The sequence below is a fragment of the Muntiacus reevesi genome, chromosome 6 (assembly GCF_963930625.1).
Source record: "Muntiacus reevesi chromosome 6, mMunRee1.1, whole genome shotgun sequence".
Taxonomy (NCBI): Eukaryota; Metazoa; Chordata; class Mammalia; order Artiodactyla; family Cervidae; genus Muntiacus; species Muntiacus reevesi.
The window spans coordinates 53,660,291-53,682,107 of NC_089254.1; the positions used below are offsets into that span (position 1 = coordinate 53,660,291).

Consider the following 21,817-nt stretch of genomic DNA (forward strand, 5'->3'; position numbering starts at 1 on the left):
GTAGCACATATACTGTGTAGTATCATCTATAGCATCTCCAGGAGATGTTATAGCAACTACAGTTTGATGCTATAGCAACTACAACTATAGCAACTACAGTTTGACCCTTGAACAATGTGCAATTGAAAATCCACATGGAACTAATGGTCAGGCCTCTGTATATGTGGTTCCTCCCTATCCCAGTTTCCTCTGTATCTGTAGCTCCACATACACAGATTCAACCAGCTACGATTGTGCAGTATTGGGGTATTTACTACTGAAAAGCTGAAACTATGATACTTTGGCCACCTGATGCAAAGAACTGACTCATTTGAAAAGGCCCTGATGCTGGGAAAGACTGAAGGCGAGAGGAGAAGGGGACAACAGAGGATGAGATGGTTGGATGGCATCACCAACTCAATGGATATGAGTTTGAGCAAGTTCTGGGAGTTGGTGATGGACAGGGAAGCCTGGTGTGCTGCAGTCCCTGGGGTTGCAAAGAGTCAGACATGACTGAGCGACTGAACTGAACTGAATTGAACTGAACTATTGAAAAAAATCTGTATAAGTGAATCTGCACAGCCCAAATCCATATTGTCAAGGGTCCACTGAATAATCAAACACTCAGTTTTTCTGCAGCTAAACAAAATATTCACTCTAGGTGGGATATATAAAGACCTGCTAAGTAGTTTGGTTTTGCTGCCAAAGGGATCCTCAAACCAAAAGTCTTAAGAGGACTGTGGGCTTTGGTATTCTCATAAAGGAACTGAGATCCTCAAAAAGCAAACATTTAGTCCCATGGAGCTGAATTTTATGGAAACCTGAACAAACTTTTTGACCAACTCAGTACATATGCAGCACTGTTCTAAGAGGTTGATTACCATTGACTCATTTAATCCTGAAAAGAACCCCATGAGGTAGGCACTATTATCATTTTATTGTGTCAGTCGCTTGACTCAATAAATATTTGTTGAGTACCTTGACTAGATGTCTGGGATATCAAGACTAATAAAACAGTCTCTATTAATTCCTTTATGTTATTAGGACATCTAAATCACTCAGTTATAAATGTGTGTGATATGTATTGATATAAACAACAGTGATGATGGCTAACAGTTATAGGTGAAGGTGAAGTCACTAAGTCGTGTCCGACTCTTTGCGACCCCACGGACTGTAGCCTACCAGGCTCTTCCATCCATGGGATTTTCCAGGCAAGAGTACTGGAGTGGATTGCCATTTCCTTCTCCAACAGTTATAGAGTCCCTCCTTACTCTCGCCCTCATAGCCATGAACCAGATACAGTGCTAAACTTTTCTTGCAGTGTCTCATTTTATCACCCCCTGCAGTGAAGATTGATACTATTTCATTCCCAAGTAACTGGGAGGGCTAGGAATTCTTTTAATGTCTCAGCTCTTGGCTTAGTCAGCAAAACTCAACTTTCCCCCATACTTTCATAACCCAAAATCTTTGATCTAAAATTGTATAACCTTTTCCTTTATCACCTCTTTGTAAGAAATGAGCTACTCTAGTCATGAATTAGAGGTGTCTGAAAATACCAAAGTAGCAGAGAAAGAGTTTGGGGAGACTTTTTTGGTTAGGTTAGAAATTGAATAAATAAGGAGTATCAGGTAAGGAAAGATAAAGCTTCATTGTTGTTGTTGTTTAGTCTCTAAGTCATGTCCAACCCTTTGTGACCCCATAAACTGCAGCATGCAAGGCTTCTCTGTCCACCACTATCTCCCTGAGTTTGCTAAAACTCATGTCTATTGAGTCAATGATGCCACCCAACCATCTTATCCTCTGTTGCCCCTTTCTCCTCTTGCCCTCAATTTTTTCCCAGCATCAGGGTCTTTTCCAGTGAGTCTGCTCTTCACATCAGGTGGCCAAAGTATTGGAGCTTCAGCATCAGTCCTTCCAATGAATCTTCAGGACTGATCTCCTTTAGGATGGATGGTTGGACCTCCTTGCAGTCCAAGGGACTCTCAAGAGTCTTCTCCAACACCACAGTTCAAAAGCATCAATTCAGCAGTCAGCTTTCTTTATGGTCCAACTCTCACATCCATACATGACTAATGGAAAACCATAGCTTTGACTAGACGGACCTTTGTCAACAAAGTGACCTCTCTGCTAACTTTCTAGAGTGATTAGTGAAACATCATAGCTGATACTGGAATTGGACACTGAAAATCCCAATAAGCCTACTGGTTTAAAGTAATAAAGCATGCATCCTCTTTTCCTTCACACATATGTATTCTAATTCCCAGAGGTAACTACTGTTAGCACATCAGGGTGTATCTTCATAGACTGTTTTCTTTGCTGCATCTGCATGCCTATGGATCATATTATTCATATGGATTGCACTTCTTTTCACACAATAATGTATCATGGACATTATATAGCCCACTGCATCATTCATTTTTCTGAATCTCATTACATAATGTTCCAAACTTAATCATTCCCCTTTTGGTGAGCATTCAGTATGTTTATGACTTTTTCCATTAGAAAGGATCCTTCATGGGAATGTAAACTGGAAAGCTATTGTGGAGAACAATATAGAGATTCCTTGCAAAACTAAAAATAGAGCTACCATATTGTCCTGTAATCTTAATCCTGACCATACATCTAGACAAAATTCTAATTTGAAAAGCTACATGCACTCCAGTTTCATAGCCACACTATTTACAATAGTCAAGATATGAAAGCAACCTAAATGTTTATCAATGGAGGAATGCATAAAGTTTTGGTATGTATATACAATGCACACCTGAAACTAACACAACATTGTAAATTAACTATACTTCAATAAAAAGATTTAAAAAATGAAATAGCTACCTTCTATCAAAAAATATACATATGTATATATTAATATAAAGAAGGGATCCTGCCATGTACATCTTAATGTCAATACATAGATCTCCATGGACTTGTGCCCTTATTGCTGTAGAATGAATTTCTGGAATTTGAACTGTTGGATCATGGGATATACACATTCTAAATCTTATTTGGTGCTGACAAATTACATACTGAGATTTTCAAATTACTGTTTTGGTTGTTCATTTTTTTTTTTCCTTCTTATCAATTCAAAGAGAGATTTTGCCTAGCAGTTCCCCATGAGTCTCTAACTCAAAATGATTGTTGAAAGTATGTAGTTCTCAAGTATCTGCTAAGCCTTGAGTGTTTGAATTCCATTCTTGCTTGGAAAACTGGGGTGTCTCCAGGGTTACTATTGGAGTCGCTTCTAGCGTGGTGGACAGTAGGCTGTTTCTCCTTGGTCTTCAGGTCCTTGTGTGTGAGTCAGAGAGTCAGCTGAAGTGTGGAGGAGCACGGCCCTCCATGCTAGTCCTCTGGATTGTTTCCTTCCTTCTCTAGAACCTGCCATTATTTTAGAAATGAATAAAAGCAAAAACTAAGCAGTGATTAGAGTTTTTTTCCTTCTTCTGTCATCAGTAATGTTTTATTGTAACCGACCCTTTATAATACACCCACCTTCTACTGTGGGCTAAAGTTTTGTCCATATCCCTGACATTTTATGTATATAGAGAGCAGTAAAAGTCCTGTTTTTTGTTGATTATGACTTTTCATATAGAGCTGTGAGGATCTTGCCCTCAGCTTGAGAGTATACATGTTCTGAAAGTTAGATACAGCACTATTATTACCTTTCATTGTCTCCCTTATATTAGCCCACTAGCTTGCAACAGTCATATCTGATCAAGTCTCAAGCCATCTGTAAAACTGAGGCCTTAACATTGTCTACAGGACAAAACCCAGTCTCTTCATCATCTTCCTTATCCTCAGTCTTCCTTCCATCCTCATTGTCCTCCATCCCTTTCCAAATACCTCTCATTCCTGTCACTTAAGATTACTGTGATTACTTGTATATTCCTCACAAGCTATAGATAATTTTAAATTCCTGTTTCACCTCCTGCTTTAAATCTGGCTCAGGAGTCACTTTTTAAAACATTGTATTTTACAGTGTGCTGGGTCTTCCTTGCTGTGTGGGCTTTTTCTCCAGTTGCAGTGAACGGGGGCACCTCTCCAGCTGTGGTGTGTGGGCTTTTCATTGCAGTGGTGTCTCTTGTTGTGGTGTCAGCAGCTGTAGCTCCCGGGTTCTAGAGCATGGGCTGAATAGTTGTGGGGCATGGGCTTAGTTGCTCTGTAGCATGTGGGATCTTCCCAAATCAGGGATCAAACCCACGTCTCCTGCATGGGCAGGTGAATTCTTTACCACTGAGCCACAGGGAAGCCCCAGATATCACTTTTTAAAAATGAAGCCTTCACAGACCACAATCCCTCTCAGTGAGAACATGTGCTTTTGTTTTCTTGTATTCTTGATGACTATGAACTCTCTGAGAGTAAGGACTCTGTGTCCTAACCATTAAATCTTTATTGAGTGAATCAACCCTCATAATAAATGTCTGATTGCTTCAGAAGCCGTCTTTTTCCATTAAGTTATTTCAACTTATAGTCTTTATTTTATTACAAAAAAAAAATTCTATAGTTCTTGAAGATTGAGGACCATTTGGAAGTTATTTTTGCATAATCTACTTGGTAGATTGTAAGGATATAAATTTCAATGTGATAATTTTGATGATTAACACTCTTTAATTGAGTTCAGACCCTGAATCAACAGTGTCACATATTTGAAATTTGTGCAGATTTTTAAAATAATATTTGACTATAGCCTGAATCATGTTGTTCTTGTTCAGGCGCTGAGTTGTGTCTAACTCTGTTAGCCCACGGACTGCAGTGCACCAGGCTCCCGTGTCCTTCACTGTCTTCTGGAGAGAATTTACTCAGATTCGTTTCCATCGAGCCAGTGATGCTATCCAACCATCTTATACTCTGCCACCCTTTTCTCCTGTTGCCTTCAGTCTTTCCCAGCATCAGGGTCTTTTCCAGTGAGTTAGCTCTTTGCAAGAGGTGGCATTGGAGCTTCAGTATCAGTCCTTCCAATGAATATTCAGGGTTGGTTTCCTTTAGGATTGACTGGTTTGATCTCCTAGCTATCCAAGGGACTCTCAAGAGTCTTCTCCATAACCACATTTCAAAAGCATCAGTTCTTCAGTGCTCAGCCTTCTTTATGGTCCAACTCCCCCAGATTTCTTAACTCAGGTTTCCTGATCTCCGAAGGTCTCCTTCTGTGTCTCACCAATTCTGTTTCATATACGGCTGATTTATATCTTGTGTTGTTCTGATACCATAGTATATTTAAACGCAAAACATTGTGTTGTATTTTGTAGTCAGAAAATCTTTGTGAAACAGGAGTGTGATCTTCTTACATGTATGTATAAAGTCCCTCAGTGTCTCTACATTGTCCTCAGAATGAATTTCCAAACTGCTTACCAGGGAAAAGGTAGGAGATTCATTTGTCTCTTTTTTGTTTATATATCCTTGGTCCATATTTATTGTTATCTTCCTGTTTATCTATCTATCCATCTTTTATGTATCCCTACCCACCTACCATTATGTCGACTACTGTGGGCAAGAATCCCTTAGAAGAAATGGAGTCGCCGTCATAGTCCACAAAAGAGTCCAAAATGCAGTACTTGGGTGCAGTCTCAGAAATGACAGAATGATCTCTGTTTGTTTCCAAGACAAACCATTCAATAACACAGTAATCCAAGTCTATGCCTGACCAATAATGCTGAAGAAGCTGAAGTTGAACAGTTCTATGAAGACCTACAAGACCTTCTAGAACTAACACCCAAAAAATATGTCCTTTTCATTATGGGGGACTGGTATGCAAAAGTAGGAAGTCAGGAAATATCTGGAGTAACAGACTAATTTGGTCTTGGAGTACAGAATGAAGCAGGGCAAAGGCTAACAGAGTTTTGCCAAGAGAACGCACTGGTCATAGCAAACACCCTCTTCCAACAACACAAGAGAAGACTCTACACATGATCTACAGATGATCAATACTGAAATCAGATTGATTATATTCTTTGCAGCCAAAGATGGAGAAGCTCTATACAGTCAGCAAAAACAAGGCTGGGAGCTGACTGTGGCTCAGATCATGAACTCCTTATTGCCAAATTCAGACTTAAATAGAAGAAAGTAGGGAAAACCACGAGACCATTCAGGTATGACCTGAATCAAATCCCTTATGACTATACAGTGGAAGTGACAAGTAGATTCATTCAAGGGATTAGATCCAATAGAAAGAGTGCCTAAAGAAGTATGGATGGAGAAGGTTCAGAACATTGTACAGGAGGTAGGGATCAAGATGATCCCCAAGAAAAAGAAATACAAAAAAGGCAAAATGATTGTCTGAGGAGGGCTTACAAACAGCTATGAAAAGAAGAGAAGCAAAAGGCAAAGGAGAAAAGGAAAGATATACCCATATGAATGCAGAGTTCCAAAGAATAGCAAGGAGAGATAAGAAAGCCCTCCTGAGTAATCAGTGCAAAGAAATAGAGGAAAACAATAGAATGGGAAAGACTAGAGATCTCTTCAAGAAAATTAGGGATACCAAGGGAAATTTTCATGCAAAGATGGGCTCAATAAAGGGTGAAAATGGTATGGACCTAACAGAAGCAGAATATATTAAGAAGAGGTGGCAAGAATAAAGAGAAGAATATACAAAAAAGGTCTTCAGGATCCAGATAAATCATGATGGTGTGATCACTCACCTATAGCCAGACATCCTGGAATGCAAAGTCAAGTGGGTCTTAGGAAGCATCGCTACAAAAAAAGTTGTACGACTCTTTTCTTATAGGTGATGGAATTCCAATTGAGCCATTTCAAATCCTAAAAGATGATGCTGTGAAAGTACCGCACTCAATATGCCAGCAAATTTGGAAAACTCAGCAGTGGCCACAGGACTAGCAAAGGTCAGTTTTCATTCCAATCCCAAAAAAAGGTAATGCCAAAGAATGTTCAAACTACCACACAGTTGCACTCATCTCACACACTAGCAAAGTAATGCTCAAAATTTTCCAAGCCAGACTTCAACAGTATGTGAACGAACTTCCAGATGTTCAAGCTGGATTTTAAAAAAGCAGATGAAGCAGAGATCAAATTGCCAACAACCGTTGGATCATTGAAAAAGCACAAGAGTTCCAGAAAACCATCTACTTCTGCTTTATTGACTATGCCAAAGCCTTTGACGGTGTGGATCACAACAAACTGTAGAAAATTCTTTGAGAGATGGGACTATCAGACCACCTGACCTGCCTCCTGAGAAATCTGTATGCAGGTCAAGAAGCAACAGTTAGAATTGGACATGGAACAGCAGACTCGTTCCAAATAGGAAAAGGAGTACGTCAAGGCTGTGTATTGTCACCCTGCTTATTTAACTTCTATGCAGAGTACATCATGAGAAATGCTGGGCTGAAAGAAACACAAGCTGGAATCAAGATTGCCAGGAGAAAGATGATGACACCACCTTTATGGCAGAAAGCGAAGAACTATAGAGCCTCTTGATGAAAGTGAAAGAGGAAAGTGGAAAAGTTCGCTTAAAACTCCACATTCAGAAAACTAAGATCATGGCACCTGGCCCCATCACTTCGTGGCAGATAGATGGGAAAACAGTGGAAAGAGTGACAGATTTTATTTTGGGGGCTCCACAATCACTGCAGATGTGGAACTGTAGCCATGAAATTAAAAGATGCTTGCTCCTTGGAAGAAAAGTTATGACCAACCTAGACAGCATATTAAAAACCAGAGACATTCCTTTGCCAGCAAAGGTCCATCTAGTCAAAGCTATGGTTTTTCCAGTAGTCTATGTATGGAAGTGAGAGTTGGACTATAAAGAAAGCTGAGCACTGAAGAATTGATGCTTTTGAACTGTGGTGTTGGTGAAGACTCTTGAGAGTCCCTTGGACTGCAAGGAGATCCAACCCATCTATCCCAAAGGAAATCAGTCCTGAATATTCATTGGAAGGACTGATGCTGAAGCTGAAACTCCAATACTTTGGCCACCTGATGCGAAGAACTGACTCATTAGAACAGACCCTGATGCTGGGAAAGATTGAAGGCGGGAGGAGAAGGGAACGACAGAGGATGAGATGGTTGGATGGCATCACCAACTCAATGGACTTGAGTTTGAGTAAGCTTTGGGAGTTGGAGATGGACAGGGAAGCCTGGTGTGCTGCAGTCCATGGGGTCGCAAAGAGTTGGACATGACTGAACAACTGCGCTGACCCACCTACCCGCCCCATTTCTGAGCACTCCGTTTGGAGTGAGCCTATGTTCTGTCTTGCCTCTGGGGCTGGGAGGTGCCCTTCCCTTGGTGTGAAATACCTGTGAAAGTGAAAGTGTTAGTCCCTCAGTCCTGACTCTTTGCGATGCCATGGACTATAGCCCACCTAGCCCGCCAAACTCTTCCATCCACGGGATTTTCCAGGCAAGAATACTGGAGTGGGTTGCCATTTCCCTCTCCAGGGGATCTTCCTGACCCAGGGATTGATCCCAGGTCTCCGCATTGCAGGTCCGCAATGCAGGTCAATTGCAGTGACGTACAGTATAGTCACTGCAATTAATGACCATATTAATTATTTTTAGTCTCTTCTAACTACAAGAGACTTTAAAATGTTATTCACTCAGTCATGTCTGACTCTTTGAGACTCCATGGACTGTCGTCTATCATCTGAGCTATCAGGGAAGCAGTGAAATAACTGGCCCACAGATTTATCCTTAAACAGATGAGCACTCATCTCTCCCACAAAACTGAGTTTGAGGAAGGCAAACGTCAGATTCAGCTAACTCATCATGGTGTGGCCTGTTGCAGATACGGTGTAAATCTTCTTGCGTGAATAAAGGAAAGAATATATTTTATCCCACTAGGTGTCCCCAGTCTCTTTTACTGTGCCTAGCACATATTAAAGCACCCAATATTTATGAATGAATAAATGTTAATGATAATCTAACACCATAACAATTACTTCTGCTTTCTTTTCTATTTGAATGTGAGACTTTTATTGTTTGTGAAGGTTTTCACCTGAACCTTCTTTGAACCCCTCGTACTGCAGAAAAGAAGTGTTGCTATAAAATAACTCCTCCATATTTTTTTTAATTTGATGGCTTATTTGAATAATAACCAGTAATGCAACTAAATACCTATGTTGTGCTATTTGAAGTTAACAAACATAGAAGAAACTGCTGCCAGGCTGCCAATTTTAAAATAATGGCGTATGAAACACTTATTTTTGTGTGCTATCCAAACCAGAGTATGATTGCAACAGTGTTCTTTTTTTAAATTTTAAAAAGAATATGTTACTTATTGTTTATATGCGCAAAATAATTTCACTTATCTGTGCAGACAGTCTTGTTTAGTGAAAAGTACTTAGAGTAGACAAGGAAATACCCTTGCAGTTGGGGAGGGATGGGATGGTGAGCCTCACAGTCAGGTCTTAGTGCTTTAAAATATGGGCACTGAGTTTGAAATGTAACCTGTCACAAGTAGTTGACAAGAATACTTGCTGAACCCGTGTAAGTACCGCTGTGGAATGTGCTTGTGTTACCATCTACCGAAACATTAACCTTCAGTTTAGAAATATAAAAAGCTTTGTATACTGCATGAATAGATGAGTGACCATATTAATTATTTTTAGTCTCTTCTAACTACAAGAGACTTTAAAGTGTTAGTCACTCAGTCGTGTCTAACTCTTTGAGACTCCATGGACTGTCGTCTACCAGGCTCCTCTGTCCATGGAATTCTCCAGACAAGAATACTAGAGTGGGTAGCCACTCCCTTCTCCAGAGGATCTTCCCAATTCAGGGATTGAACCTGGGTCATGCATTGCAGGCGGATTTTTTACCATCTGCTGCTGCTGTTAAGTTGCTTTAGTCGTGTCCGACCGTGTGCAACCCCATAGATAGCAGCCCACCAGGCTCCTCTGTCCCTGGGGTTCTCCAGGCAAGAACACTGGAGTGGGTTGCCATTTCCTTCTCCAATGCATGCTAAGTTGTTTCAGTTGTGTCCGACCCTGTGGGACCCCATGTCCAGCAGCCCACCAGGCTCCTCTGTCCACAGGATTATCTAGGCAAGAATACTGGAGTGGGTTGCCATTTCCTTCTCCATTTTACCATCTGAGTCACCAAGAAAGCCCAAGCCCTCGCATTATAAAGCCTCAGAGCTCAACTCCAGAGAGGTTAAATAAATTATCTAGGTCATTGAGCTTGTTAATGACAGAGGCAGGATTAAAATCTAGATTTTCTGATCTCAGTATAATGTTCTTTTATTTTTCATTATAAGATTTCTACAAATGAATGTGTTTGGTTCCACAAAGGTAGATGAAGCTCAGAAAGCTACTTGAGATAGTGAGAGGTTTTCTTCAGGGAAATAAAGGTTGATGCCAGTTAGTAGGCATTGACCCGAGGCCCCATGCTGCCATACCTTTTATTTTGTGAGATAAATGGGAGTAGGAAAATGAGATGGTACAGAAACAGGTTGTATGTCACCAATCCTACACCTGGAATAACTTTGCCTTTGTCCCCTGCACTACAAAATAGCAGTCAAAGTTGCTAGCCCTGAAGATAGATATCTTGCCTCCTGTAGCCAATTTTTCAGCCATTTTTTTTCCCTCTGTGCAACAGACATCCCTCTCTCGTATTCCCTAGTGAGGGTGCTGCCTCCAATTTCCAATTCTGTTTACTGATTAGAGGAGAAAAGATGAAACATCACCATTTTAGAACCTACAGTGGTAAAGATTCCACCTGTCAATACAGGAGGTGCAACAAGAGGTATGGATTCGATCCCTGGGTCGGGAAGATACACTGGAGAAGGAAATGGTAATCCACTCCAGTTTTTTTGCCTGGAAAAGTCCATAGATAGAGGAGCCTTTTGGGCTACAGTCCATGGGGTCACAAACAGTCAGACATGACTTAGCAACTGAGGGCACGTGTGCACACACACACACACACACACACACAAGTGCATGTGTGCTAAGCTGCTTCAGTAGCATCTGACTCCTAGTGACCCTATGTTCTATAGCCCACCTGAATCCTCAGTCCATGGGATTCTCCAGGCAAGAATACTGGAGTGGGCTGCCATTTCATTCTCCCAACAAAAGTACTTGTAAACTATGGAAAACAAGTGACTCCCCACCTTCAGGATTTTTCTTTAATATATATCTAAGCAAATACATCAAGACAGAAAACTAAAGTGAGGTATAACACTTTGAAAGGTAAATGCAAACAGTTTTTGCAAGGATTATATGTGTTCATGTCTGCAAAACTCAGAAGAATCAACAGGAAAACTGAAAAAAGATCTAGAAGTGCATTAAAAAGAGCTTCTCATAGTTTTGATATGCTAATGACCCCCTATCCCAGTGGAGGGCTAGAATGGGAGGTTTCCCAAAATTATCTGACCTGAAGGAGAATACCTTTGGGAAACTGTGGTAATTCTGCCAACACAGGAAGGGTCTGTCTCACCATTTAAAGACAGATGACCTAGTGGGCATGTTTCCACATGGCATGGACTACACATCGGCGTATGTTTGCTGATGCCAAAGAAACTAAATTAAATCCTTGTCAAAATATTTATGAGTTTGATCAAAGCTGTTAGAATATGTAAACACACACACAGACAGCTCCCACATGTTTCTAGCTTTTTAGGATCTTTCTGTCTACTGATGATATGGGTGACAATGATAATCTTATATTCAAGTGGCTTACATGTTTAACCTAATATGTTGTTAGGTTTGATAAATAAAACTCTTATATTTGGGGTGTTTTTCTAAGCAACACAATACTATTACCTTCAGTGAAATTGTGAAATGTGTTTTCCTAGCAGTAATTAAGTTACAAAACTATCTCTAAGTTTTCTAGTTAACAAATCTAAATCATAATTAGATTGAGCCGATCTCTTTTTGAGTAGGGCAAGCTCCATTTCATTCATTACCTGCGGTGTGTTAGCTTCTTGAGTTCTTGTTAAGTATAATGTGCTCCAGCACTTTGGGTCTGTTTCTTACAATGTTTTAAGAAATGGTATTTCCATGCCTGACAAAAGTTTTTTGTCAAGAGTGTTTCCAGGTGGTCAGCTTAAAGATACCATCGCCATAAATACCACTGCCCCCTAGAATGGCATCTCTGTGAAGAATACCTTGACACACTCTTAGTTTCTAAGAACTTGTCAATGGGCTTAGCTTCATACACGTCCCTCCCTCTATTTATTCTGCCTAGGACCTTCAGATTCTATAAACCTGCATGCATCCCATTAACCCTGCGTTTTCAGAATGCCCTTTAAGAAACATGGGTTTTTGCCTAAGATGCTTTCCAATGAGCATAGTTTTCTAAATTCTAACACCCACTTAAAAGAAAGCATAATTGAACTAAGACCCTTTGCAGTTCTCTTGAACTGAAAAGTTCTGAAGTTTAGGATACTATAATAGAAGAAAGAAAATACATTTCCCTGCTAATCTGTTAGTAGTTTTCTGTTTTATTTCTCAAACCTAAATGTTTAGAGCTTGGGGAGAAAAACAAAGCGTCATTTCCACTAGGCATGAGAAAGAGAAAGAAGGAGGAATGTTTGGGAAGGGTAGCAAATCAACTGGTCACTGAGAATGAGTAGGGAGATGATTTTTTCTCCTGGGTATAGTATTGAGTATGGCTCCTTTCTCTGTAAGTGCTTTGGAAATGGTAACAATAGCTGTGTGTGTGTGTGTGTGTGTGTGTGTGTGTGTGTGTGTGTATGTGAACAATGACAATAACTCAGTAAAATGGTCTCTTTCCTCCTTACCCAAGGATTTCCTGCTGCAGATATTTACTGTGTTCCGAATATTGATACGCCCAGAGATGTTTCCAAAGGACTGGACTGTCATGCGCTTGGTGGCTAACAAGTAAGACATTTACATCGATGATAATTGCAACTCACTGAATATGGGAAGTGGAGAATATGATACATTCACTTTGATCTCAAATTTGAAACCTCCAAATCCCGAAGTTCTTTTTCTTTGCTTCTGAGTTAACTCTCTCACTTGTTTTGTCTCTTTGCTTGCCTGCTTGCTTTTCCTAATCATTACTATTTGTTTTAAATAGGTAGTACGTTAACATAGTTCAAAAATCAAACAGTATAACAGAGTATGCCTCGAGAGGTCCCTCTCCCACCTACTTTATTTACCCCTACTCCCAGCCTGCAATAACCACTTTTATTTGCTCTTGCATGTCCTTCCACTGTTCCTTTATGCAGAGCTTAGCAGGTAGCAGAATAAATGAACTGTCCTGCAAATCTTTCTTTTAAATAAAAATCCTAGCAATCTTTCCAAATCAATATGTAGAAAGTCCCTCATTCATTTATGGTTTCTTTTTCTTTTGTAGCTGTATAATATTCCACTGACTAGGTGTACCATAGATTATTTAATGCCAGCTTTATTTCTGGACCCTTGAGTCATTTCTGATCTTTCTTAACTCATTTAAACTCAGAGAATACATTCAACATCTCCCATATGCTGAGCACTGGGAATAAGATAGGACCCCTGAATTAGACAGGTGAAGATTGAAGTTCCTTTTACACACCTGAGTGATGTGTATTTTCAGAAGGCTGAAAATAGTGCTCTGAAGGAAGTTCAGGAAGAGATACAGACATCTGGGGAGTTACTGATGTTGACAAAATTAGCTTATATTAAGCATACTGGAGGTGGGGGGGGAGTAAAATGATCTGAGGTCAATAATTGAATGAATAGGAACCAGGAAAGGAGAGTAAGGGGTAGTCAGAACGGCCTTCTATTCCAGGAGCTATTCCTGGAGGGTACAGCGTCGTGGGTTTATCTGCCCTCACACTTTTGGTCTCTATTATCTCAGGATTTGAAATGAAGATGAAGTGGGTTTTTTTGTTTGTTTGTTTTTAGGCAAATGGCTTGATCTTTACCTCCACATTTATAATTTACCCTATTTCATAAGCATCCTTTCCTTCCAGCCCACATTTGCCTCCCTCTCCTTCCTCCTCTTCTCCCATCCCCAAAACCCTCATGCTCAGGTGAAGCTTGGATTCTTCAGCTATCTGTTCATGGGTCAAAAACACCATTTGTCTTCCCCAGGTACCCAAATATGATGAAGGTAAGAGCCTCAGGAAGATAGGATTTGATGTTGATTAGAGATGCCTAATGTGGCTTCTGCTGCAGTACACATTTAGAGACGAGGAGGTGTTAAAATGCCGTGTTAAAAACTTTGTGAAGTAACAAATTGTATAATATGGCATATTATATTTTACATAAGTACAGAAACAGCTTTTCCATTTTGAAGACTAATTGAGAATCCTGAAATAGCTCTCTTTAGAGTTTAGCATATTTAGTTTGATATCTGTGAGTAGAATCAAGTATCTCTTCATCTGGATGTCCAGATGCTACAGGTTTAAGTGGGAACCATTGGTCATGTTTCTGTCCTCATTACCAAACAGCAAATATTCTGGGTATCTGGAGAGGGTGTTGAGTGGTCCAGGGAGCCAGCACAGGAAGGGGTCTATGCTGTTGACACCATCATCATACAGCATCATTATTTGGTCATCCTGCCTGCATCTGTGTGCAGAGGGATATTTTAACTTGAATTAGAATTTCCAGTGGCAGACATTCAAACTGAAAGTGAATTTAACAGTTTGTTCCTTTTGTACAAAGGTGGTGGTTTAGCTTCTGAAAACCATGACAATCATGTGGCTTATGATAGGAAATGCCATCTCACTCTGCCACCACCTAAAAATCTCTACTACACTTGGGAAGACTTTATGGTCATGTGAGTGGGGAGCAGACTTAGAAGTCAGATTCTGTTTTTGAGTAAACTTACAGTGTTCAAGATTTCCATCCCTAATGTTAGCTAAATAGGAGCATGGTTCTGTTAGAGATGAGCTCTGTGTAATGTGTTTAAATCAAAGATTAGTCCCATAGCAAACCTAAGAAAAAGGTCGTAAGACTTTGCGGAATGCAGTACCATCATTCCATTGACACCCAAGTCAGTGCTGATAGGAATCTGGCACTGCTTTTCCCCTGGTGATGTCTGGCTGTGGTATATCCAACCTAATTCATAGACAGGACTCCACAGCCTGTGAACCACCTGCCAAGTTGGAATAGACCTCCTGATTTCGGCTGTTCGGTTTCCTGTCCTCTCCTCATTTAACTGTCATAGTCATTTCCCATTCAAACCTTGAAAGCATGTGGGATCTTTCTTGTGTGATCATGGTTTTTCCAGCAGTCATGTATGGATATGAGAGTTGGACTATAAAGGTGAGCACTAAGAACTGATGCTTTTGAACTGTGGTGTTGGAGAAGACTCTTGAGAATCCCTTGGACTGCAAAGAGATCCAACCAGTCCATCCTAAAGGAAATCAGTCCTGAATATTCATTGAAAGGACTGATGCTGACACTGAAACTCCAATACTTTGGCCACCTGATACAAAGAACTGACTCATTTGAAAAGATCCTGATGCTGGGAAAGATTAGAGGCGGGAGGAGAAGGAGATGACAGAGGATTAGATGGTTGGATGGCATCACCGACTCAATGGACATGAGTTTGAGTAAACTCTGGGAGTTGGTGATGGACAGGGGGGCCTGGTGTGCTGCAGTCCATGGGCTCGCAAAGAGTCAGACATGACTGAGCGACTGAACTGATAGTTCAGAAATAAACCTTCAGCTATTTGTGTCTAATCTGTTAAAAAATATAAACATCAATAGTATTGATAGAGAAATAAATCTCTGAAAGATATTTTAAATATGTTAAAGAGCCCACACCAGAAATTAAAAGGTTTTACTTTGTTAAATTATATAGAAGCAAGTTTCAGAAGCTAGATCTAGGTCCCTGCAGTTGACCACCTTTTCTTCCATGTCACTAGAGAAATATTTGAGAAGTGCCCCTCAAAGAGGCATTTGCACCTAAACTTCCACTTTTACTACCCACTTGTATGCTTGATACATGTCAAATTGATGGTAACTGGCCCAGAAGACACCGTTGTCTAGGCTTGAACTCAATTGAATAGCTCATCTCACAAAGAATGTGTTCTTTTATATGTTGGTCCTTTCTTCCAGTGTTTTCAAGTCAGTTAAATGCTGTCTTTAAACTGTGCTGTCCCAAATCCTGTAGCTTCTCTGCATTATGTGAAGTCCTACCAAAAGCTATGACTATAAAAACCTGGCTGTTAGTATGGTCTTTTGTTTTTTTCTACCTGGATGTCTCACATTGTGTGTTCAGGCTAAATTTTCCAAGGATAAGAAAGCTGACTTCTGCTTGCCTGCAAAGCTTAATTGTGTCTGGCCACTGTAAGTTCTTAGTAGATGTTTCACATGAGGACAACTGCTCAATCTGAGAAATAAGGAACATAAGGAAGATGAAAATTGAGTACCAAAAATACAGGACACTTTGAGACAGACTTCTCTCCACCCTCTTCCATACACATTGCAAAATACAGTACAAAAATAAAGTCACAGCTTTATACATATTTTCAAGATTTGCTTACTGAGGAAAGTAAAAATTCCCTGGTCCTGCAGTTAAAATTTCAGACCCTTATTTTGTTTATCTTCTCTGCATGTTGGCTTCAAGCATTTACTTGTGTGTGTGTGTGTGTGTGTGTGTGTGTGTGTGTGTTTTCCCACCAAACACTGAATTGTTTAGCTGATTATTACCTTCACCAGTTTATGTTCAAATGAGATATATATCGCACATAAGTAATTTATGGAATCAGAGATTCTTAGGGAAGGTCATCCATTCTTTCACTGACTCTTTCATTCAGTAAATATTTTCTAGTGCCTAATCTGTAAAATAAATGTCATCATTAAAAAGCATGGTTCTGAGGGGAGCTATGAAAGGAACTTTGTTCTAGACTGGAATAGGAGGAGTTTTATGAAGGAGTGAAACTTGAGCAGGAGTTAATCTGTAGCAGGAGTTAATAGGCAGACAGCAAAGGAAGACTTCTTATCAGCAGGAATAGCATACACACAGGCCCTGTGGTCAGAGTGAAGATGGCACATTCAAGGATCTGGAAGACTGTGTGGAGGAAGTGTGAGGTGCGAAGGAACCAATAACAATGAGGTTGGAAGAAGACAAGGTCCAGATACTAGGGGGTAAAGAGACAAGAGAGAAACCAGGAAGGACCAGTTAGGAGCTTAATACAGCAGTCTGGGTAAGAGAGATGATGACTTGAACAGGTGGATTGCAATGATGGTAGTAGGAAGATCGATTTTTTTAATTTATTAATTTTTTTATTGAAGGATAATTGCTTTACAGAGTTTTGTTATTCTCTGTCAAACCTCAACATGAATCAGCCATAGTTATACATATATCCCCTCCCTTTTTAAATTCCCTCCTATCTCCCTCCCCTCCCCACCCTCCTGGGTTGGTACAGAGCCCCTGTTTGAAGACAGAGATGACAAGACTTGCAGATGGCTGGATGTGGGTGGGAGAGAAAAAAGTTTGAAGATGGCTCTTAGAATTGTGGCCTCAACAGAAGGATAAATGGTGGTAACATTCACTTAAATGGAAGATACTGAGAGAGGAATGGGAGAGGTGAGGGATCCTTTATTGAGCAGAAATTTAAGATGCTGTTAGATACCCAAGTGGAGATGTAAGAGAAGAGGCTGGACATGCTTGTATGGAGCTCGGATAAGTTAAGACTAGCGACATGCTAATACGTTTGAGGTCCTCGGCATTGGGTAGTATTTGAAGTCATCAAACTGAACGAGAGAACTCTAGAAGAAAGTACAGATTGAAAAGAGAAATCTACTTAAGACTGGGCCCTGGAACATGCCAACCTTCCAAGGTCAAGATGTTTGGAAGCCACTGGCAACAGAGATGGAAAAGGAGTAGCCTGTGATGTAAGATGAGAACCAGAAGGGCATAATACCAACCACATGAGGAAAGTATTTCATAAAGGAAGGAGGTAAAGAGCTTCTGGGAGGTTGGAGGATGAAGATTGACAATTATTCCTGGGTTTTGGCAGTGGGATGCAAATACTGGTGACCTTGACAAGTACTGTTTCAGTGGAGCGGTAGAGATGAAAGTCTTATCAGAGTGAATTCGAGAGCAGATGGGAATTGAAAAAATGAAAGCAATAATTATCAGCTCTTTAGAAGATTTTGCTATAAGAAGGAGCAGAGAAATGTGGCTATATCTGGAAGGAGATATGAACGCTAAGATTCATTTCTGAATATGGAATATTATACATGTTGGTTTACAGATAGGAAGGGCACAGGAAAAAGAAATATTGATAGTGCTAAAGAAAACAGGCCTAAGTGAAGAAACAGTGTCCTTGGGTAAGCCAGTAGGGGTGAGATCAAGTACAGGATTTCTCATTGTGCCTGTCTGAGAACACCTTTCCTGAAGGTAGCGCTGTCCACTGTCAACTTGCACTGGAAACTGGGTCAGCTGCGTAAGCATACAGTTTAGTTCCATTGACATTGTTTTTTGTGGTGAGACTTTCTCAATGAAGGAAGCTCACCACACTTAGGGTAGCACTGATAAAGTACCCACCAGGAAGCTTGGCTTTAGCTAGGAGCGTTGATACTTTAGCTAGGAGCATTGATCCATTGTAACAGGAAAGAAGACAAAGTATGTGATACTGACTATGAAAAGTTTTATGTTAGAGTAGATGATCTGTTGAAAGTGAAAAATTGAAAGTGTTAGTTGCTCAGTCATGTCCGACTCTTTTCAACCCCGTGGACTGCAGCCCTTTAGGCTCCTCTGTCCATGGAATTTTCCAAGCAAGAATACTGAAGTGGGTTACCAGTCCCTTTTCCAGGGGATCTTCCCCACCTGGGGATTGAACCATATCTCCTGCATTGCAGGCAAATTCTTTACCATCTGAGCCACCAGGGAAGCCTGAGGTCTGCCAGGCTCCTCTGTCCATGGAATTTTCCAGGCAGGAATACTGGAGAAGGTAACCATTCCCTTCTCCAAATGTTCTTCCAACCCAGGGATTGAGCCAGGGTCTCCTGGCTTGCATGCAGATTCTTTATCATCTGAGCCATCAGGGAAGTCCATCATCTGTTGAAGATCCATTGAAAAATAATTACTATTGTTTTTTGTTGATGGTGGGGTTTTTCTATTAGGGCTATTATCTTTAAATACTTTACTGTGGCGGGGGCCGGGGGGCGGGGGCATGGGAAAGATAGTGATTTTTACCAAAAACTGTATATTACTAAGAGAAATGTGCCATACTTCCAGAGTTATAGTAAATATATAAAAAAGAATTGCCTGTATCTCCTGGTGAAGTGTGAGGAGTTGGTAGAATGAATATATGAGGAAAGGCAAGAATATATTAGGATTTAAGTCTAGTAGGCCAAACAAACAAAAACTGAGGCTGTTGCCACATGAGTGATTTTGTACCAACACTGCCCAGAGGAGAAGGTCATGGAATTTCTAAAAATCCTTCCCTTTCAATCCTTGTTGATTCTTTTGACCTCACCTGCACTGCATACCTCCTTGACTAAAAGCAGAATCACTTCTTTTCCTGCCTTCCTGTTTTGGCTTATTCTGTGACCTCCATTTAGAGTGACTTTCTCCATCAGCTTTGCTTGTCTTAATCTCAGTCTCTTCTTCAAAATATCTATAGAAACAGTATTGGTTACTTCACAGTGATAAATGTGCCATACCAACAATAGATGTTAATATAAGGGAAACTGGGTATGACGTATACAGGAACTCTGTGTTATCTTTGCAATAATCCTATAAGCCTAAAACTGTTCTTAAAAAAAAGTTTATTTAAAAAAAAGTAGCTATAGAAAAGTATAAAAAGTTCTACAAGGCTTACATTTTAGAAATATCTAGCACAGCAAATAATTATCACAAACCATAGATTTAAATACCTGTTTGAAACTACAGTCATTCAGCAAACACTTACTGGACTAGGCCCTTGGTGATGCAGTGTTTACCATAGACAAATTTCCCAAATGTCATTGCTCACCAAGTTCCAACCCTCATCTATCTTCTTTTCCATCTCTAACACCAGACCTCAAAATGAATGATCACATGCATCAGAATTATGTGGCTGAGCCCTGGCGTGATCTCACCAAGCCATAGCCTCTGGTGAGGCCCTAAAGCCTTATGTATCTTTCAGGTGCTACTCATGTAATGACATTTGAGGACCACTAGCTTAGGTCAGTTTCCCTGATGGCTGTCCAGGGTTTTGATCTGCCCTCTTAACCCTCCAGCTTATAGGGAATTTGTCATCCTCCAAGTTTAGATCACCTTAGTTTTTCAGTGCACTAACATTAACCTTGTTGATGGCCAATTTATCCAAAAACTGGGTATTGGAATCCAAAATGTTCAGTTTATTTATGGAGATGGGCTTTTGCTTGAGCAGATTATCAGGTTAGAGTAGTTTTCAAAAGGACAGTTTATAGTATGAGGTTTCTCTAGGGGGGATGGCATTGCATAAAAATACTTTCCAAATGCCAGAAATGAAGTGGCAGCTGGAAAATTTGAAGAAAGAGTTTTGATTTCCTGTGTGCTAGTTTCCCCTTTATGTATACATTTATCATGCTGTGCCATAGATTAGGGTTGTCAAAAGTGATCTTTATGCTTGCATTCCTATGGCAGACATCAGTATTTTGACCATTTGTAATAACAGATTGCAAACCTTTCTTGGCTATTGAATTGGAGCCCTGAGATTTGAAAAGTCCACATATTCAGAAACTGAGTCATGAGTAAAAGAATAAAACCAAAGGAGCCACATGGTTTTGGGTAAATTAGAACAAGTAGAGAAAAATCCTTAAACACTACAGGTTTCCACCACAGTGAAGGAGCCATAATATATATATGCCTTTTTAGCTGATTGAGGGCCTGTATGCCAGGAAACTGTCTTAGTGCTGAGACATAAAAAGCTCTGGGAGCTGCCTCTTGGGCTGAGGATTATAAGCATAAATGAAAAGCAATAGAAATAGTCATTTTAAGATCTTTTTAGCCCTGGGAAGTCATATTTTTGAAGGTCTTATCCCTCATCATACCACCTGCCGCATGCCAAAATGAAAAGCAGTTTTTACGTTTTGTTTTTTAAAGTCTTGGCCTATGGAATAAATTGCCAGGCTTCCCTGGTGACTGAGATGGTAAAGAATCTTCCTGCAATGTAAGAGACCCAGGTTTGATCCCTGGGTCGGGAATATCCCCTGGAGAAGGAAATGACAACCCACTCTAGTATTCTTACCTGGAAAACCTCATGGACAGAGAAGTCTGGCAGGCTTCAACCCATGGGGTCGCACAGAGTCGGACATGACTGAACAACTAACAGACACACGCAGTACTTTCCAAAGCCCCTGAAAAGGCCTGCGCCCTGTACTTCTTATGCCTGATGATAAAGCACCCTTGGTATGAGGGTGAGATGTTCAGTGTCGAGCAAGGATGCATGTCCTGTTAAAGAAACACAGTAGTCACTGGCCTAACATTCTTGAAGGCAGGAGAGTGTGAAGCAGTGTTGTTTGGAATGTGTTTCTGAACCTCTCCAGAACCTTGCTCTTCAAAAGTTGGATTGTGAATCAACAGCGTGAACATTTCCTGGCGCTTGTAAGAAATGCAGAACTTTTGGCCCTATCCCAAGCCTGCTGAATCATGATCTACATCTTAAGTGATCACCAGGCATCCGTGGAAGTTTGTCTAACTTTTAAAAATGTTTTCTAGAGCTATGGTTTTCAACTCTGGGTGTACAAAGGAATCACCTGGGAGCTTTACTGATCCTGAGATTCACATTGCACCCCAGTCCAATTATTAAATCTTTGGGGTGTGATCCAGACATCTGTGTTTTTTAAAGCTCCCCAGTGATTCCAGTAAGCAGTCAGCTTGAGGCTCACAGGTCCTTCATAAAGCCAGAGAGAGTCCTTGTTGTTTACCAGCAAGCGCTGTTCAAGGAGCCATGGATTTTGTTCATGTGTTTGGGATCCAGCATATAAATTACAAATGAGTAGTCTTTGCCAAGGAATCATCTCACTTG

At 40.4% G+C, this 21,817-nt stretch overlaps 1 protein-coding gene across 2 annotated transcripts in view; it reads left to right on the plus strand.

Moving 5' to 3' along the window:
- The window catches only part of DOCK4 (dedicator of cytokinesis 4), a 468,861-nt gene that overhangs the window by 362,115 nt on the left and 84,929 nt on the right, over nucleotides 1-21,817 (plus strand). For both annotated transcript variants that reach the window (XM_065939085.1, XM_065939086.1), the window contains exon 27: nucleotides 12,664-12,758. In XM_065939085.1, coding sequence (XP_065795157.1) covers nucleotides 12,664-12,758 — 95 coding nt within the window. The remainder of the gene's footprint in view (nucleotides 1-12,663; nucleotides 12,759-21,817) is intronic.